General features: G+C 34.5%; 4 protein-coding genes and 1 long non-coding RNA gene across 6 annotated transcripts; 1 reads left to right on the top strand and 4 right to left on the bottom strand.

The window, feature by feature from the left end:
* Window positions 1-3,463: 3,463 nt before the first annotated feature.
* Window positions 3,464-5,108, bottom strand: LOC145033690 (uncharacterized). Of its 2 annotated transcripts, XM_078982251.1 has the most exons (7): window positions 4,828-5,108; window positions 4,552-4,722; window positions 4,336-4,455; window positions 4,197-4,254; window positions 4,015-4,116; window positions 3,801-3,927; window positions 3,464-3,685 (listed from the first exon to the last, which is right to left on the bottom strand). In XM_078982251.1, the coding sequence occupies exons 1-6, from the start codon at window positions 5,025-5,027 to the stop codon at window positions 3,814-3,816; spliced, it is 765 nt and encodes a 254-aa protein (XP_078838377.1). In that variant the 5' UTR covers window positions 5,028-5,108; the 3' UTR covers window positions 3,464-3,685; window positions 3,801-3,813. The 2 variants fall into 2 exon arrangements, with proteins under 2 accessions (XP_078838377.1, XP_078838379.1); XM_078982253.1 differs by lacking the exon at window positions 3,801-3,927 and having other exon boundaries at window positions 3,481-3,685.
* Window positions 5,109-5,130: 22 nt separating this feature from the next.
* Window positions 5,131-6,971, bottom strand: LOC145035571 (uncharacterized). Its single transcript, XM_078984099.1, has 4 exons — window positions 6,743-6,971; window positions 6,298-6,651; window positions 5,296-5,553; window positions 5,131-5,160 (listed from the first exon to the last, which is right to left on the bottom strand). The coding sequence occupies exons 1-4, from the start codon at window positions 6,953-6,955 to the stop codon at window positions 5,131-5,133; spliced, it is 855 nt and encodes a 284-aa protein (XP_078840225.1). The 5' UTR covers window positions 6,956-6,971.
* A 3,079-nt stretch (window positions 6,972-10,050) lies between these two features.
* LOC145035570 (uncharacterized) lies at window positions 10,051-12,225 on the bottom strand. Its single transcript, XM_078984098.1, has one exon. It carries the CDS (start codon window positions 12,223-12,225, stop codon window positions 10,051-10,053), a length of 2,175 nt encoding a protein of 724 aa, XP_078840224.1.
* Window positions 12,226-12,465: 240 nt separating this feature from the next.
* On the bottom strand, window positions 12,466-13,299 carry LOC145035569 (uncharacterized). The gene has a single exon (XM_078984097.1). The coding sequence runs from the start codon at window positions 13,297-13,299 to the stop codon at window positions 12,466-12,468; it is 834 nt and encodes a 277-aa protein (XP_078840223.1).
* A 586-nt stretch (window positions 13,300-13,885) lies between these two features.
* LOC145033689 (uncharacterized) lies at window positions 13,886-15,474 on the top strand. The gene is made up of 5 exons (XR_013677656.1): window positions 13,886-14,268; window positions 14,479-14,869; window positions 14,990-15,065; window positions 15,158-15,286; window positions 15,429-15,474. It is a non-coding gene; the product is annotated as an uncharacterized LOC145033689 (long non-coding RNA).
* The last annotated feature ends 7,307 nt before the right edge of the window (window positions 15,475-22,781 follow it).

Raw genomic sequence — 22,781 nt, 5'->3', positions numbered from 1 at the left:
AATCTCAGACCAAGACTCATAGTCTTCATCTGTTTTGGCTGGGGGTGTGGTTCCATCAATGTGGGAGAGGACCTTGTACCTAGACATGCACACAAAAACCGGTTTGGGCTATAGGATCCGATCCGATCCGAAAACCGGATTTGGTCAAAACCGGTTTTGACCGAACCGGCCACCAGATTGAAACCGGATCGCGACTTCGAATACCAATCGGATTAGACCCCCGGATCGAGAACCGGATTACGACTGAACCGGATCCAAAACCGGATTTTTTGTTACCGTTAAAAAACAGGAATTTTCGATTTTTTTTTTTTTTTAAACTAGTCGTTAGAACTTAAAAAAAACGGCTACTTTGACTTTTTTTGACTTTTTGGCACTTCTAAACACCTATATATACCTTTCATTTGCTACATTTCAATTTTACACAAAAAATTTACTACTTATTCTCATAATACTCAAAAAAATGAGCTCGAGAAATTCAACCGCGGGTCAAGATTCGGATGCAACGGTGGTTAAAATCATACCAACCACTCGGAGTAAAGAAGTGTGGAAACATTACGATTTGTGTTTGTTGTCGAACGGGAAGGAAAAAGCGAGATGCAAGAAGTGCGGAATGTTTTTGGGAAAAGATGGCAATAGCACGTTAAGGAGTCATACAACAAAAACTTCTCCGGCTGTAAAAGGTCAAAGCGATCCAAGTCAACCAAATATTACTCCCGACGGGTCGATCTTCATTTACAACAATGATGACCTTCGTGAAAGCTTTTGCAAGTTCGTGATTCAAGAGGGCTATCCTTTCAACCACTTCGACAACCCACGATTAACAAGGATTTTGCGGGAAAAAATGCAACCGCAATACCGGCAAGTAAGTCGCACTTCTCTTAGACGTGATGCTTTAAAGTATTGGGATATAGCCAAAAAAGATATGCAATTGGGATTTTTAAATATAAAAACCGATGTTTCTTTAACCTGTGACGTTTGGTCCTCCGCCGGTAGTTGTCCCAAAAGCTATCTTTGTGTCACGGCACATTGGATAGATCCCTCTACTTGGGTAATGAACAAACGAGTTATTGCTTTTGAACTTTTTGCGCATCCTCACACGGGGGCAAGATTATTTGCAATTTTAGTAAGCGTTATAGAGACTTATAATTTACGCGACAAAATCTTCTCTATTTCGTTTGACAATGCAAGTAACAATACCGCCGCGGCAAAAAGATTAATTGCAAAATATAAACCTATTTTGGATGGCTCGTTTTTTCATACTAGATGTGTTTGTCCATTATTAATCTTGCGGTACAAGATGGTTTAAAAATGATAGATTCGACGATTGAAAAATTCAAAACTGTGTTAACTAGAGTTTTTGGAAGACATAAAGCTACAATGGAAAAATATCGAAAGTTTGCCATTTCCATTAACGTAACTCCATATAGTCCTCATTGGGATTGTGACACTAGATGGAGTTCAACATGCATGATGTTTGAAATTTTGACACGTCAAAGAATCGCTTTGCAATTATTTTACGACACAATTTCAAAAGGAAAAAACCCGGTTTCGGATTATGATTGGGATTTGATGGAAGAGTTTGTGGAAATGTTAAAAGTTTTTAAACAATCAACCACTTTTCTATCGGGTGTGTATTACCCTACAAGTCCGTTGTTACTAAATGAATTATGGTTGATGTCCGCACAATTGGAACGTTTTGAACAAAGAAGTGAAATATTTGTTTTGGTTACGAGACCAATGAGACAAAAACTAGTCAAATATTTCAAAGAAATGCCACCACTTTTTACTTGCGCCGCAGCATTAAACCCATGTATCAATGTTACGGGTGTAGAGGCTTTGATTACCAAAATTGCTATGTCTTTAAATTTGCACAAAGATAACTCAAACTACATCCGTAACCAAATAAACATTTTTAATGATACTTTTACTAATTTGTTTGACATTTACGCTACAAAATATGGCAATATGTCAAACACTTTTGCAAGTGTAACCGACTCTACTAGCGGTGCATCGGGTAGTGGTGGGGGTCGAACGGATTTTCATATCGACCTCTATAACTACCTTTTGGAGGAGCAAAACAAAAGAGCACGCACATTAACGCCTAGTAGCGAACTTGGAATTTATATGGGTTCAAACTTTTTAAAATTCATGAGTGCACCACAATTTAAAAATTTGGATCTTTTGGCTTGGTGGAGAGAAAAGGAAGCACAATTTCCTATTCTCTCCATCATGGCCCGTGATTTACTAACCGTCCAAGCTTCCACGGTAGCTTCGGAATCCGCTTTTTCTTTTAGTGGAAGAGTTTTATCAAAGTTGAGGACGAATCTTACCCCGGTTGCGGTAGAGGTTTGCGTTTGCTTGAAGGATTACTTGGATTCTGTGGAACGTATATAACACTTGGCATCACTAGAAGGCCCACTATCACAAAATGTTGAACCGGAGATCATGGATGAAGAATATGCACAAGGCTTATCAACACCTCCGGAAGACGAAGACGATGACGATGAAGTCGAAGATGAAGACGGGGATGAAGAATATGGCATTGATGAGACCCCTAGTTACATGCGTGGTGGTTGAAGAATAATTAAATGAAGGCGACACGAAGTGGAAGACCACAAAAACTATTTCCATTTGGCTAAATGTTATAACGCCACTTTATTATTATTATTATTATTTAACTAGTTTAAAAACTCTTTCTAATTCGACGTTTGATGTATGTTTTAACTATTTTAATGTACCCATGTTGCATTTTGTGTTATATTTGAAGTCCAAAAAATGTGTATTTAAAAAAAAAAAAATAGAGAAAATCGGATCGGATTTCGGATCGGATCGGATTACACCGAATCGGATGCGGGGCTCGGAAAACCGGTCAAAACCGGTTTGAAACCGGTTCGGATTAAATGCCGAATCGGATTTGGCGTGTCATAATCAAACCGGATCGGATCGGATCGGATCCACTACTACAAAAAAGTTTATAGGACCCGGATATTTCATTTAAATAACCCGGTTTTCAACCGGGTCCTAAAGCCAGCGAGTCCTATGTGGAAAAAGTAATAGAACCCGGTTTTAAAACCGGCTCCTATCTAACACAAAAGAACCCGGTTGTTCAACAAACCGGGACATATAAGAGGAACATACCGCCTAATAATTATTCATATACGCACATTAGGACACGGCCCAACCGTACAAACCGGGTTATATATGGCTAAAAGAGCCCGGTTCCAATCCCCAAACCGGGTCATATAAAGATTAAATATAGACCGGTTCCATTCAAATAACCGGGTCTTTTTCAATATTCCAAAAACAACCAGCAAGCATGTTTATAACAATTCAAATGTTGCCAGCTTTATTCAAATAATCATAATATAAAAAAAACAATTGATAAAAAAACACAAAGTGATACTTGCATCCATAGCTCACATTCAAAACAAAACAAAAATTATGCATTGATGAACAAATTATATTTTTATAAACATGTTAAATAACCAATCATTATAGTCATCGGTAAAAACATGCTTAAGTGTTGCTAAAAACTCCTTGATTTTGTCATTTCATGCTACATAAAACTTGCATCAATAAATTCAAAAATAAAATTGTTTTCCCAAGTGTTGTCCAATAATCAAGCGTTGCAGTTGTCCTCCAACCTCACTTAAAAACAAAACAGAACAGCTATCCTTCATCCCCACTGAAAAAACAAAACACAACAAATAATTAGTTTTTTATCTAGCATTTTAAAAGAGTTGAATTTAGCGAACAATCATTAAACTAAAAGTAGGATGTTATAAAGATTAACAACTAACCTTATATACACTTTTAGACAACCACATCATTCATAAAATTTTTCAGAAATTCTCTGGCCCATGTAGCAACAGTTGTAGCCAACAACTTTTCCTCAAATGCAGTTTTGTCATTCCAAAGGGTACCAAACTATATGAAAATAAAATTAAATGTACTAAATAACGAAACAATTTGTTTCTTGCTTTAGAATAAAATATTTTTTTAAGAAATACTTACTCTGCTCGGAAATCCATGTTGTCTGTTCAACACAAAATCAAAGATCCAATTCATTACATAATGCCCACTCAACTCACGTTCCAATACACCAGCTTGGTTGCACTAAAATTGTGATAGAAGGTAAACATAAATCACAAATGAAACTACATCTAAGTAGTGGATAAGTAAAAAAAATAAATTACCTCAGTGAGCTTCCATACAATTGGAATTGATGTGTTCTTTTCATACATCTCAGAAGCCCTAAAAATAAACAAGCAACAGAGTTGTATTCAAACTTATAGAAAGAATGTTATTTTCATGTCATATTAAGAAATTTCTTACTTTTTCAAAAGTTGGAGCAGGTAGTAGTTGTCAACCGGATTTTTCATAGGCTTCATCAGAGAATCCAAAATGTATACAATATGATTTGAAGGGCAAATCACCAAGAGGACCCAATGCGTACTAGCAATGTTTTGAAATTTTAGTATAAAAACACAAAAATAAATAAATAAATAAAAAATAATAATAAGTATTAATATAGATAGCAACATATGATACTTTTGCAGGTATGGTGCGATAAGAAACTCTTTTCCATGATGAAGTTGCATCACATCAACGAGATAATTGACGACATCAATCGGAGTTTCCTGACAAGCTTTTCCAAGAATCTTATACGGGTTTAGGAAAGCACACTTTCCTATGCGTTTCTGAAGCATTAAGTGTAGAAGGCTACAAACAATATTACAAAAAATTTACAATCAAGTCATATCTTATAAGCAGCCTAAAAAGAAAATATCATGGAAATAAATAATAGTGAAATTTGAATGCACTTACATCTGCCAAGTTGTTATGATGGACAAATTAGTTGTTTGTTTTTTCAACAAACGATAATAATCTTCATATGTAACTGAAAAATCAAACGCCCCAGCTTCTAGATGTCCAGCATCGGCTACCACATGAACCACTAGGTTGGTCTTCAAAAGGTCACGAAGTGATTCTATTGGCCTTGGTTTGTTGATCTTTTGGTTAGGCATGTTTTTTTCTATAACAGCCTTTGCAGTTGATGGTCGCGCACTTGTTGTATGAATTTGTTGTTGTGATGGCACCTTGCTTTGTTGTTCCTATTAATAACTCATTTTAATTAGCAAGAATGTCGTATATGCCATTCTTAAACATCAAAATATTTTATTTGCCGGCCTAAATATAATATTTTGATGTTTAATAGGATCATATAGAGAATTCTCTCATTTTCAGAAAATGTATATATGGTAGATAAAAAATTAAAGGATAATGAAGATGTACCTTACTAAGAACAATTGCGATCCGTGGCCATTGAATTACAGTGCCAACTGCATCTTCTAGGATATCAACTTCATTTGTCATCACAGGAATAGGAATACCTTTATATCTTTCATCTATGTTGTCAATCATAACCTTCAAGTGATTTTCGCGTAAAGGAACTGAGTGAATTAACCCATCATTATAAGGAAAGACCATCCCTCTGGCACATTTTTGGTTCATATCACCATAAGGTAACATCAAATCACAATGAGTAATAGCCTGCAATCATATAACATGTAGTGTATTTCATGTGTTAATAAGTTAGAAAATTCGATGTAAAACATAATTTGACAGCAAAGTTCAAAGTAATATGATATCAAGAAATTCAAAAAACATAAACCTAACACATTAAAACAAAAAAAAAAAATATGCTAAATTTTGTATTTCTATACATTAGAGGTACCTTTTTTGTAATTTTTTATGCATAGTGCCTTCTTTTGTAAATTCAGGGATTTGTAATTGTTTCTTATAGGGACCATTTTTGTAAAAAAACTTACAGGGACCATTTCTATAAAAATAACTTACAGGGACCATTAGTGTAAAAAAACTTACAGGGACTATTTCTGTAGAAAAAAATTACAGGACAATTTCTATAATTTTTGTAACATAAGGACCATTATGTAATTTTTACACAAGTTCTATTTATCTAGTTTTATCGTTTGATCTGTACAACAAATACATAACACATACAGGGGAATATTTTATAGCTTTTTTGAAACACTTGGACATTATAGAACACTATGATTAGTCATCAACTCTAACTCAATTATGTATCTATTTTCATACTTTGTTTAGCCTGAAACGAGAAACAAGTGAATTTTATTACTATTTTCCCAACTTGTACCACATAATTATAGTAAATTTATGTAATCAACTAGAATTAGTGATAAAAATAAATAAACTAACTCATTGAGTTATGGATTTTATTAGTTGTTAAAGGTTGATGCTATAATAAAGAGTTACCTTTATCGTATCTAAACCATCCAATGTCGACGTCGAGCTAGACCTATTGTTTTGAACATCGAAGCATACATTATTTGGGACTTGATTCCTAGACCCTTGCATCGCAAACAATGTTCTTAACTCTGCCAATTGGGTCACAGTTTCATCTAACTGGACCTGCATTTTACTAACAAGTTCTTTGTCCACGACTTTCCTCTTTTTTTTGTCAAGTCCTTGCATCCCCTTTCTTAAGCCGATATCATGCCCCACCGCCCTAGTGCGACCAGGATGCTCCGGTCCTATTGCCATAGTCAACAAATCTTCTCCAGGACCCGGCAACAAATCACCATTGGATATTTCTTTTTGAACATCTATCTGTTAATGCAAACAACATAATAGTCAATACAATTACTTAGACAAAAAAATATTAATAAATTTTAAAAAACAAAATTAAGAACAATATTACAAGCTTTTTTACTATGGGTTCCATGTTAGGTGGTATTATTTTTGACCCTGACTCATTTTTAGATCTTCTCCCCAACACATAGTCTAGTGAACGCTCGCTTTTTATCTCATACAGCTGTGACGGCAGCTGACCTGATTCCTTCTCTTGTTCCCACTTAGGTTTGTTGCCCCGATAACCATGTGGGCCTACTCGGGCTGGATTCGTATTACACATTGAAGTAATCCTTGCTTTCTCACTTATGTCCTGCCGATAAAAACAACAATCACAATTATAAAACTGGAACATAATGATTAATATCATCAAGAGACATTATACCCTACAAACCTGGAATTCCTTTGATGATATCCTTTCCTTAAATTTTTGCAATGCTGTCTTTTCCAGATATGAGTAGGTTTCAAGTGGATTTCTTTCATTCTCATTGACCAAGAAATTTTTTTTAAGCCTCTTTTTGTATGATCTCCACTTGTGGTTGCAAGTCATAAGCACATATGATTTGCGGTTTTCATCATGGATATTCCAACGTTTCTGTTTTTGTTTTTTTTTTAAAGAATGACTATCAGTAACATATATTTATTAAATGAAAACACATGTAATGTGTATTAGATTAGAAACCTTGATGGTCAACCATAAGTTCTCCTTTTCATTTGCTGGCACTTTTTTCCAAGTCGGATATTCGATAGAAATTAAGTTTCTCGTAACAGCCCGCAGTCATTGGCAAACTTATTTTGATTAGCGCCACAATGCTGACCAAGACTGTTAAATTCAACTTCTTGTGGCTCTGTTATATCTTTTAGACGTGTGGTTGTTCTTTTTTTCCTCGGTTGTGGTTGTGGTACCGGTTGTTGTTGTGGCTGATCATTCATCATCTTTATTGTAGGTGATTTGCAAATGGCTCAACCACCAACCTGAATAGAATACAAAAACAATTCAACATGATATCACCAATAACTCTCTTATAAAGTAGTAACAAGTGAAAAAAAAATCATCAAAACATGAAGAAGAAAAAACACATCAAGTGATAAGTTTAAACTAAAAAAGAATGCTATGGTTATGCATTTTTGTGTGTATTTCTCCTTCCAAACATGTTTATGTGTATATAAATGTACACACTACTATAAATCAACGATTTTACAAAACCTAAGTAAACCCCTCTAGTAAAACATTCACAAATCAAATATCAACATATAAAACTAACAATTTGCAAGAGTGGAAGATGTTAGCAGTGGAAAAAAGAGGAGCAATAGAGATGTGAGTCGTGTATACGAAGACTGCTGCCCTAGCAATTAATTCGTGACCTGCAGACTTGGAGACTTGCTAATATGAGGTAAGGGACAGGGGAAATCGAGGAAAAGATAAGGACCAGGAGGAGGAATCGCCGCACAATGGTGTTCCCGTGATTTTGTGGTAGCTAGTGAAATCGCCGGTTGGTTGTGCATCGAAGACAATGCGAGGTGTAAGCAGTGAAAACGTCTTTTGGGGTTTTGATTTTACCCAAAATTTGTGGCGGGTTGTACAATTCCCATGGCGGGATCTTCCAAAACTTTACCAAAAGTTATATCAGCCAAATATGAAAGGGAGTTGATTTTTCCCCTTAATTGTTTTGATGCTGCCACTGAATAATTGATGGAAAGACAATTATACCCTTAACCTATTTAAGTGTAAAATACCTTAAATAAAGCCCAAGGATCACAGCCCCTTATGTATCATGCACCACATTGTTGAGCTTGAATTTTAAAAAAAGGGTTATAGTTTTTAATTCTTTAAATTTTTTAAAAGAGAAAGAAAGTATAGATTTCATATGATAAGTTTTTTCCATAAAAAAAGGGATATATGGTTTAATCTTTCCCTCTCTTCAAAATCATAAAAGGGAGTATAAATGTGTTGAGGGACATAATTGTCCACATATTAACTATTCCGTGGAAATGTCAATAGATTTTTCTGAAAAATCAGCGCCCAATCTGAAAAGTAAATGGTTAATTTTTTTTACGGTATATGTTTCATTAATTAAGTAACTTAAAATTTTCAAACTTGACTTTTATATTCTTATATAAGTTCCAATGGATACCTTTTGTTTATTGAATTCTAATATATATCATTATCAAAATAATGTGTTGATTTGACAAAAAAAAAACAAGTAATATTTATTTTTTTTAAAACCCATCTTTTATACGTACATGTCTCGAACCAGATTGGGAACCAATCAAATGAGAACAATCGGGAATCGGTCCATTGTTAGAAATAGTAGGGTTTGTTGGGTTGTCATGAGTTGCTTTTGAAGCAAGTCACACTTAAGAATCTAAATTTCCCACTATGTTCCCGCATGTAAAATTTAGAGAGGTTTTGGGGCGCTGCCCCAAACCCTGCCCGCTGACCTGGCAGCGGGACCCCAGCCAGGGGCGCCACCCTTTTGGAAACCCCGAACCCTGGGGCACTACCCGGTTTTTAGGAATAAGATTTATGGTTTAAAAGGCAATTTTCTTCGGCAACTCATTGAGTTTATGTACACAAACTCGACGTGAAGGAAGCTCTCTACTCGACGAGCTTTTAAGAAAAACTCGACAAGTTGAGGCTGTGTATCAAAACCCTAATTTTTAGAGCTTGTTCCATATTTAAAGGACCTTAAGTCCTCCTTCCAGCCTCATTATCACATTTTTGTGTCCATAAGCAAACCCTAATCGATCTAACCCCCATTTTGAGTGTGGTTGAGGCTAAAGTGTGTGTCTTTGGTGCATTATTTAAAGGACCTTAAGTTTTCTTTTCCTAAACAACACCATATGATTAAAAGTAGACCTGACAATCGTGTCGTGATCGAGTTGATGGGTTGCGGGTTAGCAAGTCAAAATATACCAACCCGAACACGACCCATTTAAATATAAATGTCATGGTTTGGCAGGTTTAGAATATAAACTCATATATGACCTGTCAACCCACATATTTATATAAGTTCACGGGTTGGCAAGTTCCTGTGTCAGATTTGGGTTCATAAGTTAGTGGGTCAGATTTGGGTTCATAGGTTTGTGGGCCATATTTGGGTTCGTGGGTCAGATTTCATAAATAAAATTGATAATTAAACATGAATAAATTCTTGATGCAAACATATCCGAATTTTAGAAACGTAAGTCTTAAACATCCAAATGAAAATAAAAAACATTCATGGAAACATGTTCAAACTAAAACATTAATACAAACATAAATAATTAAAATTCAAACGACATTAAAACATATTATATAATGACACGTCTCATCGCCAATCATATCTTTGTCTGAGACCTCACTCAAATCCTCTTCATTTTTTCCCCAGGTGTGGGTTATGATATCCATATTCCTTCATTGTGATCTGACCGTAAGTAAATGGTGTCATCAACATCATCATTTGAAGATGGAATGCCGATAGAAAATGGGGGTAGTTCATCAAACTGGTCGTACTCTTCCTCATCCACAACATCATCAATACCAAGTATATGTCGTTTGCTATGCATAACGATGTGCTTTCCCGATTCCTTTGGGTCCTCAACATAGAATACCTGGGTAGCCTGTTTAGCTAGGATGAATGGTTCAGATACATATCCGTTTGTGGAAAGGTCAACAACTGTAAAACCATCATTATCAACTTTAACACCTCGTTGGTTGTCAACCCATTTGCATTTTAACATAGGTATAATGATGGAATCATATTTCAATTCCCATATTTCCTTAATGACGCCATAGTATGATTCTTTGGCGATCCTCACCCTTGTATCATGACTATCTCCATATACTTCAGTTGAGGCTATTACTGTTACACCACTATTTTGAAGTGTACTTTTTCCATCTTGTTGATTAGTGTAAAATGTATAACCATTAATGTCGTATCCTTGGTACGTTGCCACAAGATCTTCAGGACCATTCCCTAGATGTACTACAGCTTGATCGACACTATCGATGCCATAACTTGCTCTCACTTTGTCTTTTAACCATTGTGAGAACGTTTTGTTATGTTCCTTAACCAACCATCTATTGCTCCTACCACGATTTGACAATTCCAGTGTTCTTTTGTGCTCATTTATATATGGAGCAATGATTGTCATATGTTGTAGGACTGTAAAATGTGCAAGTTGTAAGTCTTCTCGATTTGGAATGATCTTTTTCAATCCAATTGTCCCACTCCCTACAAGTCTACCCTCATGTCGAGATTTTGGAATGCCAATACTATTGACACCTTGTAGATAGTCAGTACAATATTCAATTACCTCTTCTGTTGCGTATCCTTCAACAATACTACCCTCTGGTCGATGTCTATTCCTTACATACCCTTTTAAGACGCCTATATATCTCTCAAATGGATACATGTATCGTAAGAATACTGGCCCACAATACTTTATCTCTCTAACGATATGAGATGTCAGATGAACCATGACATCAAAAAATGAAGGTGGGAAATACATCTCGAGTTGGCATAACGTCAAGATAATATCACTTTCCCATGAATCTAACACCTCGGGATCAATAACTTTAGAATGAATCATGTTGAAAAACAAGCATAGCTTTGTGATTGTGTGTCGGATGCGGTCTGGTAGTATTCCACGAATTGCAATGGGAATCATATGTGCCATTAAAACATGGCAATCATGGGACTTCATACCAAATAGTTTTAGTTCTTTCATTGACACTAACTTCTTAATGTTAGCCGAATAGCCCGATGGAACCTTTACACCATGTAAGCATTTACAAAATTTTGTTTTCTCATCCTTTGACATGGTATAACAAGCTACTGGCAGATACGTACGCTTTCCAGGATTCCTAATAGGAGCAAGCTCGGGGCGAATTCCCATTTCAATCATGTCTTCTCGAACATTAATCTCGTCTTTTGACTTTCCCTTGATGTTCAACAATAAGGCTATCAAGCTTTCACAAACATTTTTTTCAATATGCATAATGTCAAGACAATGGCGAACCTGCAAGTGTTTCCAGTATGGTAACTCCCAAAATATAGATCTTTTCTTCCAAATAATTTTGGGAGGAGTTATACCAGTACGTTTACGTTTTCCTTTGCCATTACCTTTGAATTTTCCGAATGTAACGTTTAGATTTTCAACACGAGAAAATACAGTTTCTCCTCGTAATGGTTTCCTTGCTGTCCTCTCCTCGGTTTTACCATTGAACACCTTTTTTTTCTTGCGATATGGGTGATTTTTTGGAAGATATCTTCGATGATCCATATATACATTTTTCTTGCAATTTGTCAACCAGAACGACTGTGTGTCATCTTCACAAATTGGACATGCATTTGCTCCTTTTGTGCTATATCCAGACAAATTCCCATATGCTGGAAAATCATTTATCGTGCAATAAATCATGGCCCGAAGTTGGAAATTTTCCCCACTATATGCATCATACACTTCGACACCCGGACTCCACAATTTTTTCATGTCCTCAATTAATGGAGCTAAATAAATATCGATATCATTTCCCGGTTGTTTTGGACCTTGAATTAGTAACGACATCATGAGGTATCTTCTTTTCATGCATAACCAAGGCGGAAGATTGTAGATGCAAAGAAGAACTCGCCATGTACTATGGCGACTGCTTAAGCTTCCAAATGGATTAATGCCGTCAGAACTAAGTCCAAACCTAACATTTCTAATATCCTGACCAAACTCTTCAAAATTAGAATTGATATTTCTCCATTGAGGAGAATCTGCAACATGCCTTATTTTGTTGTCTATTGTACGCTCAACATGCCATCACATTAACTTTGCATCTTTACCGTTTGCAAATAACCGTTTTAATCTTGGAATGATAGGCAAATACCATAAGACTTTAGCAGGCGGTCCACTCGCTCTCATATTATTGTTTTCTTCTGTAGGATTTTTCCTTTTGTATCGTGATGTACCACATGTAATACAACTATGTAGATCTGCATATTCGTTTCGATACAACATACAATCATTTGGGCAAGCATGTATTCTTTCAATTTCCATTCCCATTGGACACATCAATTTTTTTGCTTGGTAAGTGGACATAGGTAACTCGTTATCATCCGGAAGCATCTCATGCAAAATCTTTAGAAGACTTGTGAAGCTTGTATCACTCCAACCATTGTTTGCTTTTAAGTTAATCAATTTCAACACAGCGGATAGTTTGGTAAACTTTGTACACCCAGTGTATAACGGTTTTTCTGATTCATCAAATAATTGTTGAAATTTTTCATAATCATCTTCAGCAACACTGTCTTCACAATCATGTAACATTCCAGATAAGTTATCATAGTTGTTATCGTTTGTATCATCAATATCATCGTTATACTCAGAAGGGGCTACATTATGATCAACCAATATCTCACCATGTCGTGACCAACACGTATAATCTCTCATAAACCCACGAATTATCAAATGCTCTTCTATTTTGGCAAAATCAGTGTACATACAACAATTCTGACAATCTACACAAGGACACCATATGTAGTTTTCTCCTTTATTCACCCGATTCTCCTCTGCAACTTTAAGAAAACCACTCAAACACGCCAAATATTCATCGCATGAACGTTTAATTCCATACATCCAGTAACTACGATCCATCTGTCATTACACGCAGTATATATTAGTAGCATGCATGTAGGACAACCAATGGATCCAAAGGCATATGTAACATACCTAATACAATATTCCTATTAAAAAATAGTATCGAGTGCTTGTCAGTAATAAAAATATATTATTTCCTAAGTTAGATTAATATTCTTGTAATGTTAAAACGAACAATAAATCAAGTAATATAACAAATTAGGTAGTAAAATAAATTATTATTATCATTATTATTGGATTAAATATGATGATAAAAAAACACGATTAATCAATTAACATAAATAAGATAATTAAACAACTTGTTACTATTTATTATTTCGATTTAGTTTTAATAATAAAACAAATTATTTACTCATATTTTTGGTATGTTAGACTTAATAATAATTCATAAAAAATGATAGAGAGGTAAAAATACCTTTAGAAAATAGAATGCATATAAATAAAAAATACCCTTAAAAAATAGAATGCATAAATAAAAAATAAAATATTTAGCGGGAATACTTTCTTTGTTTTCCCGCGTCTTTCTCATCTCTGTTAAATGTCTTTTTTTTATCAGGCATACGAAACAAACACATATCTCATCTTCATCTTCAGATCTCTTCCCCAACTTCAAAACCTCCCACAGTAATGATCTCGTGGGGGATTTTTCCCCCAAAACAGCCGATTCCCTGTTACTTTATATAACTAGAACTTAACCTATTCATATTTACTACTTTTCCTCCTCAAACAAAAACAAAAGTGTGGGAAAATTAGAGCGTGAGAGGGGAGGCCGCCATTGCTGAAGAGATCTCGACCTTGGGGAGAGAAATAACAACTATCTCTCTTTGTTTTTTGTTTCCTATCAGCTGATTTATGTTTTGTTGTATGTATGCGTGTAAAATCAGTATTCCAGCCGACCCAGGCGAGTCAAAGATGTTGCTCACCAAGATGTTCCGAGTCCTCACCAAGACGCTCGAGACCGCAAATGTAAAAGCCGCTTGTATTATTCAAAAAATATTTTTAGTGTTTTCTATTTCAATTTCGAGAGAATTTTCGATCTATCTATCCATGACTTTCAAACGTGGTCATTTCAACTCGAAATTGATATTAGTTTTCTCATCTATTGCGCTATTGAAACTAAAAATCCAAGATTTTTCATGATCTCTGTTATTGAGTTGAGTTGATTTGTTGGTGTAGTGTCCACACATGCTTTTTAATGACATACCTGGAACCGGCAAAACTACCACTGCCCTCGCCATTGTTAAGCAGCACTATATATTTGAACTTTTTTTTTTGTTTGTTTTAGTTTCTTTCTGGTAATTTTCTTGTTAGCTAGTTTGACTGATGAACATTAGTAAAAGAATGTCATGAAAAAATCCGCCCTAAATTTAATAAGATCTGTTTGGGAATTTTAGGTATTGTTAATTGTCATTTAGTGCTGTTTATTTGGTTTTACAGTCAGGAACTGTACAAATGCAGGGTTCTTGAGCTGAATGATAGTTATGAGTGTGGAATCAGTGTATACAATATCTAAAATTAAGAATTTTGTTGCAGTTGCTGTTGGTTCTGGGCATCAAGGGTATACAAGGTGTAACTCAAATATAGTTTACCGTCTTTTATTACTTTCTGAGTACCTCTCTCATATGAGTTTTATTTGACTTTTATTCTATCATATCATAGCCACAGTTTGATTAATATTGTGATGCAGGTGTTATGGTTATCCTTGCCCACCTTTTAAGATTATCATCCTTGATGATGCAAATTCAATGACTGAAGATGCACAGGCAACTCTCTCTCCCTATTTTTTTTTTAATTTTATAATTATTTGGCAGTGATATACAAGTAGTAATATAAGTATCTTGTTTTTGTGTTGCAGAATGCCTTGTGTCATACAATGAAAACCTACTCTGATACAGATGGGAAATACTAGCACAAAAAGTTCCCAAACCAAGAGTAATGCGGGTATACTCAAGCCACTTTTGGAAGAAAATATGAACACTATAGTGTAATGCATATCTGCAAACTTAACCTCGGACTCAGAGTTCACTATGAATCTTTTGCTTTCTAATGTTGTTAAAGTAGCTTCTTGAATTAGTATTATGTACATGTTCTTATCTGTATTTGTTGTGTGATTGGTTATATTATAGGCTCTCTTAACCTTAAGTTCCATATCACAAGGAGATTTTCGTCCTACTATCATACTATCACCTTTTTTGCAGGTAATAAGGATTACTACTTTTTTTGCTTCCCTTTACTTCTCATAAATTTATGTTTATTGAAAACAATATTTATATTTCCAAAACCAACTAATCACATATTATACAGAAAATGGTAAAGCTAATAAAAGCAAACAATAGGATTACGAATACATACCAAGACTTAAAAAAAGAATAGTAATTGTATCGTAGTTTACACTTTCCCACCATTCATGATCTGAGGTCTCAACTTTTCTGCATACATAAACAAATTTTTATTTTTGTGTCCAAATATGCTATTTTTAATTCATTGGAATTTCAACAAATCAACAAATGTAAAGCTGTTGATAAACACTACAATTAGAAATACGTACCAATAACTAAGGAATAAGAATACTTCTGTTGTAGCTTACAATCCCCTTCTCGTTTATGTGGCTTGTCTTGTTTTTCTACCTGCTATAAGTTAACAATAAAATCTGTGTCAACATATGTCATCTTTAATGTAGTGGAATTGCAGATGAAGTGTAATACTATTAAAAGTAACAGATACATACAAAACAGATTCTAGTTTCTTCTCGTCCTCTGAGCTTCTTTATGGGTGTATGGGTTCATGGTGGAATAACTATGATATATAGCAATAAACTAACCAATTCCCTAAAGTAATGAAAATTATGTTATCATTATTTGATAAAGTTAAAAAATATAGATTTTGTTTCATGATTTGTCTAACGTGATAATCTTGTTTGTTATTTTTATTATTATCTTTTTCAGAAAGTGGTTTTCATCTGATAATCTTATTTGCTTTTTAGTGATAATCTTAAAAGTTAGCTTTAAAATTAATATATGATCGATAGTTTTATTTGGTTTTTACCTGTTTGATAAGGTTTAACCTTTAAATCTCCTAATTAATTTTCTTTGGTGTTGCAGATAAGGAATAGGTTCAAAAGGTGCCAAGTTTTGCTAAGCTACAAAAAAACCCGGTTGCTGACACTAGATGGAGTTCAACATGCATGATGTTTGAAAGTTTGACACGTCAAAGAATCGCTTTGCAATTATTTTACGACACAATTTCAAAAGGAAAAAACGCGGTTTCGGATTATGATTGGGATTTGATGGAAGAGTTTGTGGAAATGTTAAAAGTTTTTAAACAATCAACCACTTTTCTATCGGGTGTGTATTACCCTACAAGTCCGTTGTTACTAAATGAATTATGGTTGATGTCCGCACAATTGGAACGTTTTGAACAAAGAAGTGAAATATTTGTTTTGGTTACGAGACCAATGAGACAAAAACTAGTCAAATATTTCAAAGAAATGCCACCACTTTTTACTTGCGCCGCAGCATTAAACCCATGTATCAATGTTACGGGTGTAGAGGCTTTGATTACCAAAATTGCTATGTCTTTAAATTTGCACAAAGATAACTCAAACTACATCCGTAACCAAATAAACATTTTTAATGATACTTTTACTAATTTGTTTGACATTTACGCTACAAAATATGGCAATATGTCAAACACTTTTGCAAGTGTAACCGACTCTACTAGCGGTGCATCGGGTAGTGGTGGGGGTCGAACGGATTTTCATATCGACCTCTATAACTACCTTTTGGAGGAGCAAAACAAAAGAGCACGCACATTAACGCCTAGTAGCGAACTTGGAATTTATATGGGTTCAAACTTTTTAAAATTCATGAGTGCACCACAATTTAAAAATTTGGATCTTTTGGCTTGGTGGAGAGAAAAGGAAGCACAATTTCCTATTCTCTCCGTCATGGCCCGTGATTTACTAACCGTCCAAGCTTCCACGGTAGCTTCGGAATCCGCTTTTTCTTTTAGTGGAAGAGTTTTATCAAAGTTGAGGACGAATCTTACCCCGGTTGCGGTAGAGGTTTGCGTTTGCTTGAAGGATTACTTGGATTCTGTGGAACGTATATAACACTTGGCATCACTAGAAGGCCCACTATCACAAAATGTTGAACCGGAGATCATGGATGAAGAATATGCACAAGGCTTATCAACACCTCCGGAAGACGAAGACGATGACGATGAAGTCGAAGATGAAGACGGGGATGAAGAATATGGCATTGATGAGACCCCTAGTTACATGCGTGGTGGTTGAAGAATAATTAAATGAAGGCGACACGAAGTGGAAGACCACAAAAACTATTTCCATTTGGCTAAATGTTATAACGCCACTTTATTATTATTATTATTATTTAACTAGTTTAAAAACTCTTTCTAATTCGACGTTTGATGTATGTTTTAACTATTTTAATGTACCCATGTTGCATTTTGTGTTATATTTGAAGTCCAAAAAATGTGTATTTAAAAAAAAAAAAATAGAGAAAATCGGATCGGATTTCGGATCGGATCGGATTACACCGAATCGGATGCGGGGCTCGGAAAACCGGTCAAAACCGGTTTGAAACCGGTTCGGATTAAATGCCGAATCGGATTTGGCGTGTCATAATCAAACCGGATCGGATCGGATCGGATCGGGTCTTTGTGCATGTCTACTTGTACCCACGAGCATGAATTTTGAAAAGCTTAACCCAAGAGGAGTAGGTTACCTTCTTTCCATCCAGGATTATGACTTTGTTTTGAATGTTTGCAACAGTGTAAATGGGATGGATAATTTTGGTGGTGTTAGGATAAGTTTTGTCACCCATAGGGAAAGGGTAGTGACTTGTTGGGAGAGAGAGTGGAGACTACACAGCTGTAGCTATTGCAGAAGGTTCAGAGACGGTACTTGGCTCTTAGCTCTAATACCATGTAAATCTATGAATCTTGATGATGTTATTGATATGAGGAGCCCTCAATATATACAGCAGGAATAGGAGAGATTACAGGGATATACAAAGAGATATTCTAGGAAATTGCTAATCACAATCAATTTACAATAAATACAAATATATATGGAGATGTGTTATGTTCTACTAATAATATTAAAAATTTTGTTTTATAAAAGTTTCATTATAACAATGTTTATTATTTTTTTATTATGTTTTTAGTTTATTAAAATATTATAAAGTGTGCTTATAATCTATTTTTTATTTGTTTGAAATATAGATTAGATACATAATAAGTATACTATGATTGATATGTTGGGAATCCCTTATGGTGAATCCCCATTTGAAACATATCTCAACATCTGATTGAGTTGAATAATATATCCTTTATAAGGATTAAATATATAGCAAAAGCTTCATAACTAGTAACAAGTTTTTTTTATCTACTACTTGTGACACAAACATTTAATACAATTACAATCTTTTTTTTTTTGTTGAAAGAATACAATTATAAAACCACCAAAACTTTCAAACAAATCTACTACTTGAAAAAGAAAAAGTAAAAAAAAAAAAAAAAAACATGTTTATGTCAAAATTAAAGAGAGAGAAAGTTATGATGAGTCAATCAGTTTGAACACAATTCCAAACCACTTTGGTGTAGGTAACATCTTCAACACTACTTGACTTATTAGCTTCAACTCTTTGGTGTAGGGGCAATTTGGTCCGTTATGTCAAACCACTTTGGCACAAATTCTTTCCCTTTTGTTTCTCTTTTCAGCCCCCTGTTTCACTTCCAGACTTTCCTAAAAGAAAAAAAAAACATTAGTTTCATAGTACTTTTCAACGTTTTGGAGGGCATTTACATCTTACATGCTTTTTTCTGAACCAACTTTTGAAATGTCACCCATCTCAAGGGCATATCTGTCAGGTTGTAAGCAGGAATCCGATGCTAATAGCTTCTTTACTTTATGTACAAAATATGTGTACTGAAATCTATCATCTGTGGAGCCTCAACAACTTTCCATACCTTCAATAACATTATTATTATTATTAATATTAATTATGAATATCTACCAATAAAAATTAACAAATACTAATTAATATGTTACTCATCAAAAAAGGGTATTTCAATTTTAATTCAATGGCATATGAATGGAACTCAATTCAATCGGAACTCACAAACTCCAACATTTCTTTCTCATCAAACAAATACTAAAATACCCTTTTAACCCTACAATTTCACAAGAAAAGTTTCAATTTCAATTCCAATTCCAATTCCAATTCCTTCAATACCAACTCTTTAGATAGATTCCATTCCTTCCAAAAATACATTAACTCTCTTACCAAACCAATCCTGCAATCAACCTTCTTGTCCTTAACTCTCTTAGCCTTGCAGAAGGATCATTAGATTCATGTGATAGAACAACTTCAATGTCTTCAAGTTTCAGCCCTTAACCTTGATGTCAAAGTCATCTCCCTATTTACAAAACCAGCTCTAGACTATAGTTTTAAGCCACTTTACTTACTGTTATACTTATACTTCAGGTGTCATAGATAACAATTACAAGTTAAGTAACAAATCTTGGATGTAGAAACAACAATTTACTTTTATCTATTTTTTCATTGATTTGTATTAAAGTATTGTTATGTTTTGATAGAATTTAGTATAAATCAACATTATTAATTTATAATACTTGCAAATTGTTTAGCTTACTTGAAAATTTTCCAAATAGGGAATATAAAGTACAGTTTTTTTTTGTATTTATTTCCTCTTTCTGCCAGGAATTAGTATTGTTTAATAAACACCTGATATTATGTGTAGGTTGTAGATTTTGTCAAGAAACATGTGGGCACATATACTCCTCTGCTTACAGGAAATTCAATTTATGTCGATTTTCTTTTCTCTACTATGTGTATTTTCATGTTCATTTTGTTTGCCCCTGGTTTGCTTTTCTCTTTTCTGACCATTTTACCCTTGGATTTCCTTTCTTTTATTGAAGAATCTTGAAGTGATCTGTGCTCTATTTTGTTTGCCCCTGGTTTCATATAGTTTTGGATTTATATGGTAAAATGACAAATTTTCCCTAAATTTTGTATTTCAATAGAATTTTGATAAGGGCCTAGGGGGGGGGGGGGGGGGGGGGGGGGGTAAGATGGTCATTTTGCCATGATGTAGCAACAATTTTTTTTTATATGGTCATCGTTAGGGACCATGGAATTTACATTTTTTCCCTTACGGTTTTTTATTAGAGCATATCCATCCTGGTAAAATTATCATTTTGCCCACATTTATGTATTTTTTTAATAAACCGTAAGGGTGCCAAAGCTGCATCAATAGATGCCAAACAACAGCAAATTGATGCAAAATATGAAGCAATGGAGAAGATGTATGCAGCCTTGCAAAATATGATGGGAAATTGAAAATTAGAGGTAGTATGATGTTAACAATTAGTATTTGATGTTTTTTGAAAGACTTGTTAACCTTTTGTATTTGATACTTTTGATTGTTTTGAATAATATTTTATAGGAATGAGAACCGAAGATGATAGGATGGACATGAAATGAAGAGAGCAGCTAAAATGTTATTTTGAAGTTATGTTTTGTGAAAACTCATTTCCCGATGCAAACTTTGGATATCTTGGTGCTAAAATGTTATTTTGAAGTTAAACCTTTGGGAGTTTCATGTTATATGGATAGTTTTGGTTTTGGATGTTTTTTGAATGATACTTTGGTAAACTTTGATAGTTTTGGTATTGTAATGTTTGGTTGTATCGTTATTTGATGTTTTTTCGTATAAAAATTTGATGATTGTAGTATTTTTTTCATTTAGAATCATAATAAAAAAAAGATATTACAAGTTCGCGACGGATTCGTGAGATAAAAAAAAATATATTTTAATACATCAATTTTGCAAGGGATTAACTACGGAAAAAATATCATGTCTAAAGTTTGCAACGGATCAGCGACGGAACAAAAAAAAATTAATGTATAAATTTTGCAAGGGATTAGCTATGGAAAAAAACCATGTCTAAAGTTTGCGACAGATCAGCGACGAAAAAAAAATCAGCATATGAATTTTGCTAGGGATTTGCTACGGAAAAAAAAAACTGATCACGGAAATTTGCGAGAGAACGACGGAAGGATTTTATCAAATGTTGTCGCTAATGCCCTAAGTAAATGTATTGAGTGACATTTAGCGACGGATATTCTGTCACTACATTTGTCGCAAGGAAAAACCTCTCCGTCGCTAAAACCCTCGCTGAGAAATTAGCCACCTATTAATTACCTATGGAGTGAATCCATCGCTGATCCATCGCAAAAAACATTTGGTGACGGAATAGCGACGGATACTTCCGTCTCTAAAACCCTTGTTTCTAGTAGTGCTAGGAATGATTCTCTCAAATAAGATGTCATGAGCTCAAGTCTCTCCGTAGACATATATGATATTTATATAATAGTTAAGCTAGTTGTCAAAAAAAAATCCTAATGTAGTTGGTGTATTGTCATTACAAAAACAAGTATGATTGGGTGTGGTGCGACGTCACCTATAACACAAATGACAACAACCACAACTTGAACGCCAACTAAACTATTCCTAAATTACCACATATGTCTCCAACAAGAATTGAACTCATGACCTGCCAAATGAGAGACTTGCTTATTACCACTAGACCAAATTAAGACTCTTTGATAATCCCAATTTTGGATATTACTTTATAACTTTGTTACTCTTGCTTCTTGTTAGTTTCTTTTTATAAAAATTCCAGCTGTTCCAAATAGAAAACATCAAAATCATAAAACGATTATTAATATGGTATAACACCTCTAATTAAATGGAACCTAGAGTTGATAATAATAATAAGTAAAGCAATAAAAATTTGAGATAGCCATACAACAATTTTTGTGGAAACCGAAAATCAGGAAAAATTACGGATAGAGGAGACCAGGTGATGATAATGTTAATATTACAAATAATTATAAAAATTACAGGTACCTTGGGGCTAAATGACGAGTAAATTTGGAACTAGGGTTTTTTGAACTAAACCTCACACTCTCCCAACTAAAAAGTCCCAAATATGGGACTTTTAACCAGTCAGTTGCACCATGTCTATAGCCCGTGCGTTCGAGGCGAAGTCTCCCTGAATTCTATGCTAATTTAACTTGAGCTTGTAAGGTACATATGAAGTGAGATAGATCTTACTGATCCAAATAATCTAGACTTATAAAATTATATATATATGACTTCCAGTGACTGAGCTTGAAATTTTGATTTAGGGGCTGAAAATATAATGTGTATAAAATCTGAAAAACAGACAGGGGGGGGGGGGGGGGGGGGGGTGCGGGGGCCAGAACCCCCTAGCCCTAAAGAAGCTCCTTCAATGCAGACTTCAATTAATGGGTTTGCACGACGTATCCAAAACCACAACCATATGTGAATTTGAAGTAACGAAATAATGGATGAATTTCTATCTATACCTGCATGTAGATTTACTTTTCAATATAACTAGAAAAAAC

Source organism: Lactuca saligna, chromosome 3 (genome assembly GCF_052625555.1).
Source record: "Lactuca saligna cultivar CGN05327 chromosome 3, ASM5262555v1, whole genome shotgun sequence".
Lineage (NCBI taxonomy): Eukaryota > Viridiplantae > Streptophyta > Magnoliopsida > Asterales > Asteraceae > Lactuca > Lactuca saligna.
This window is presented reverse-complemented; position numbering and strand designations above follow the sequence as displayed.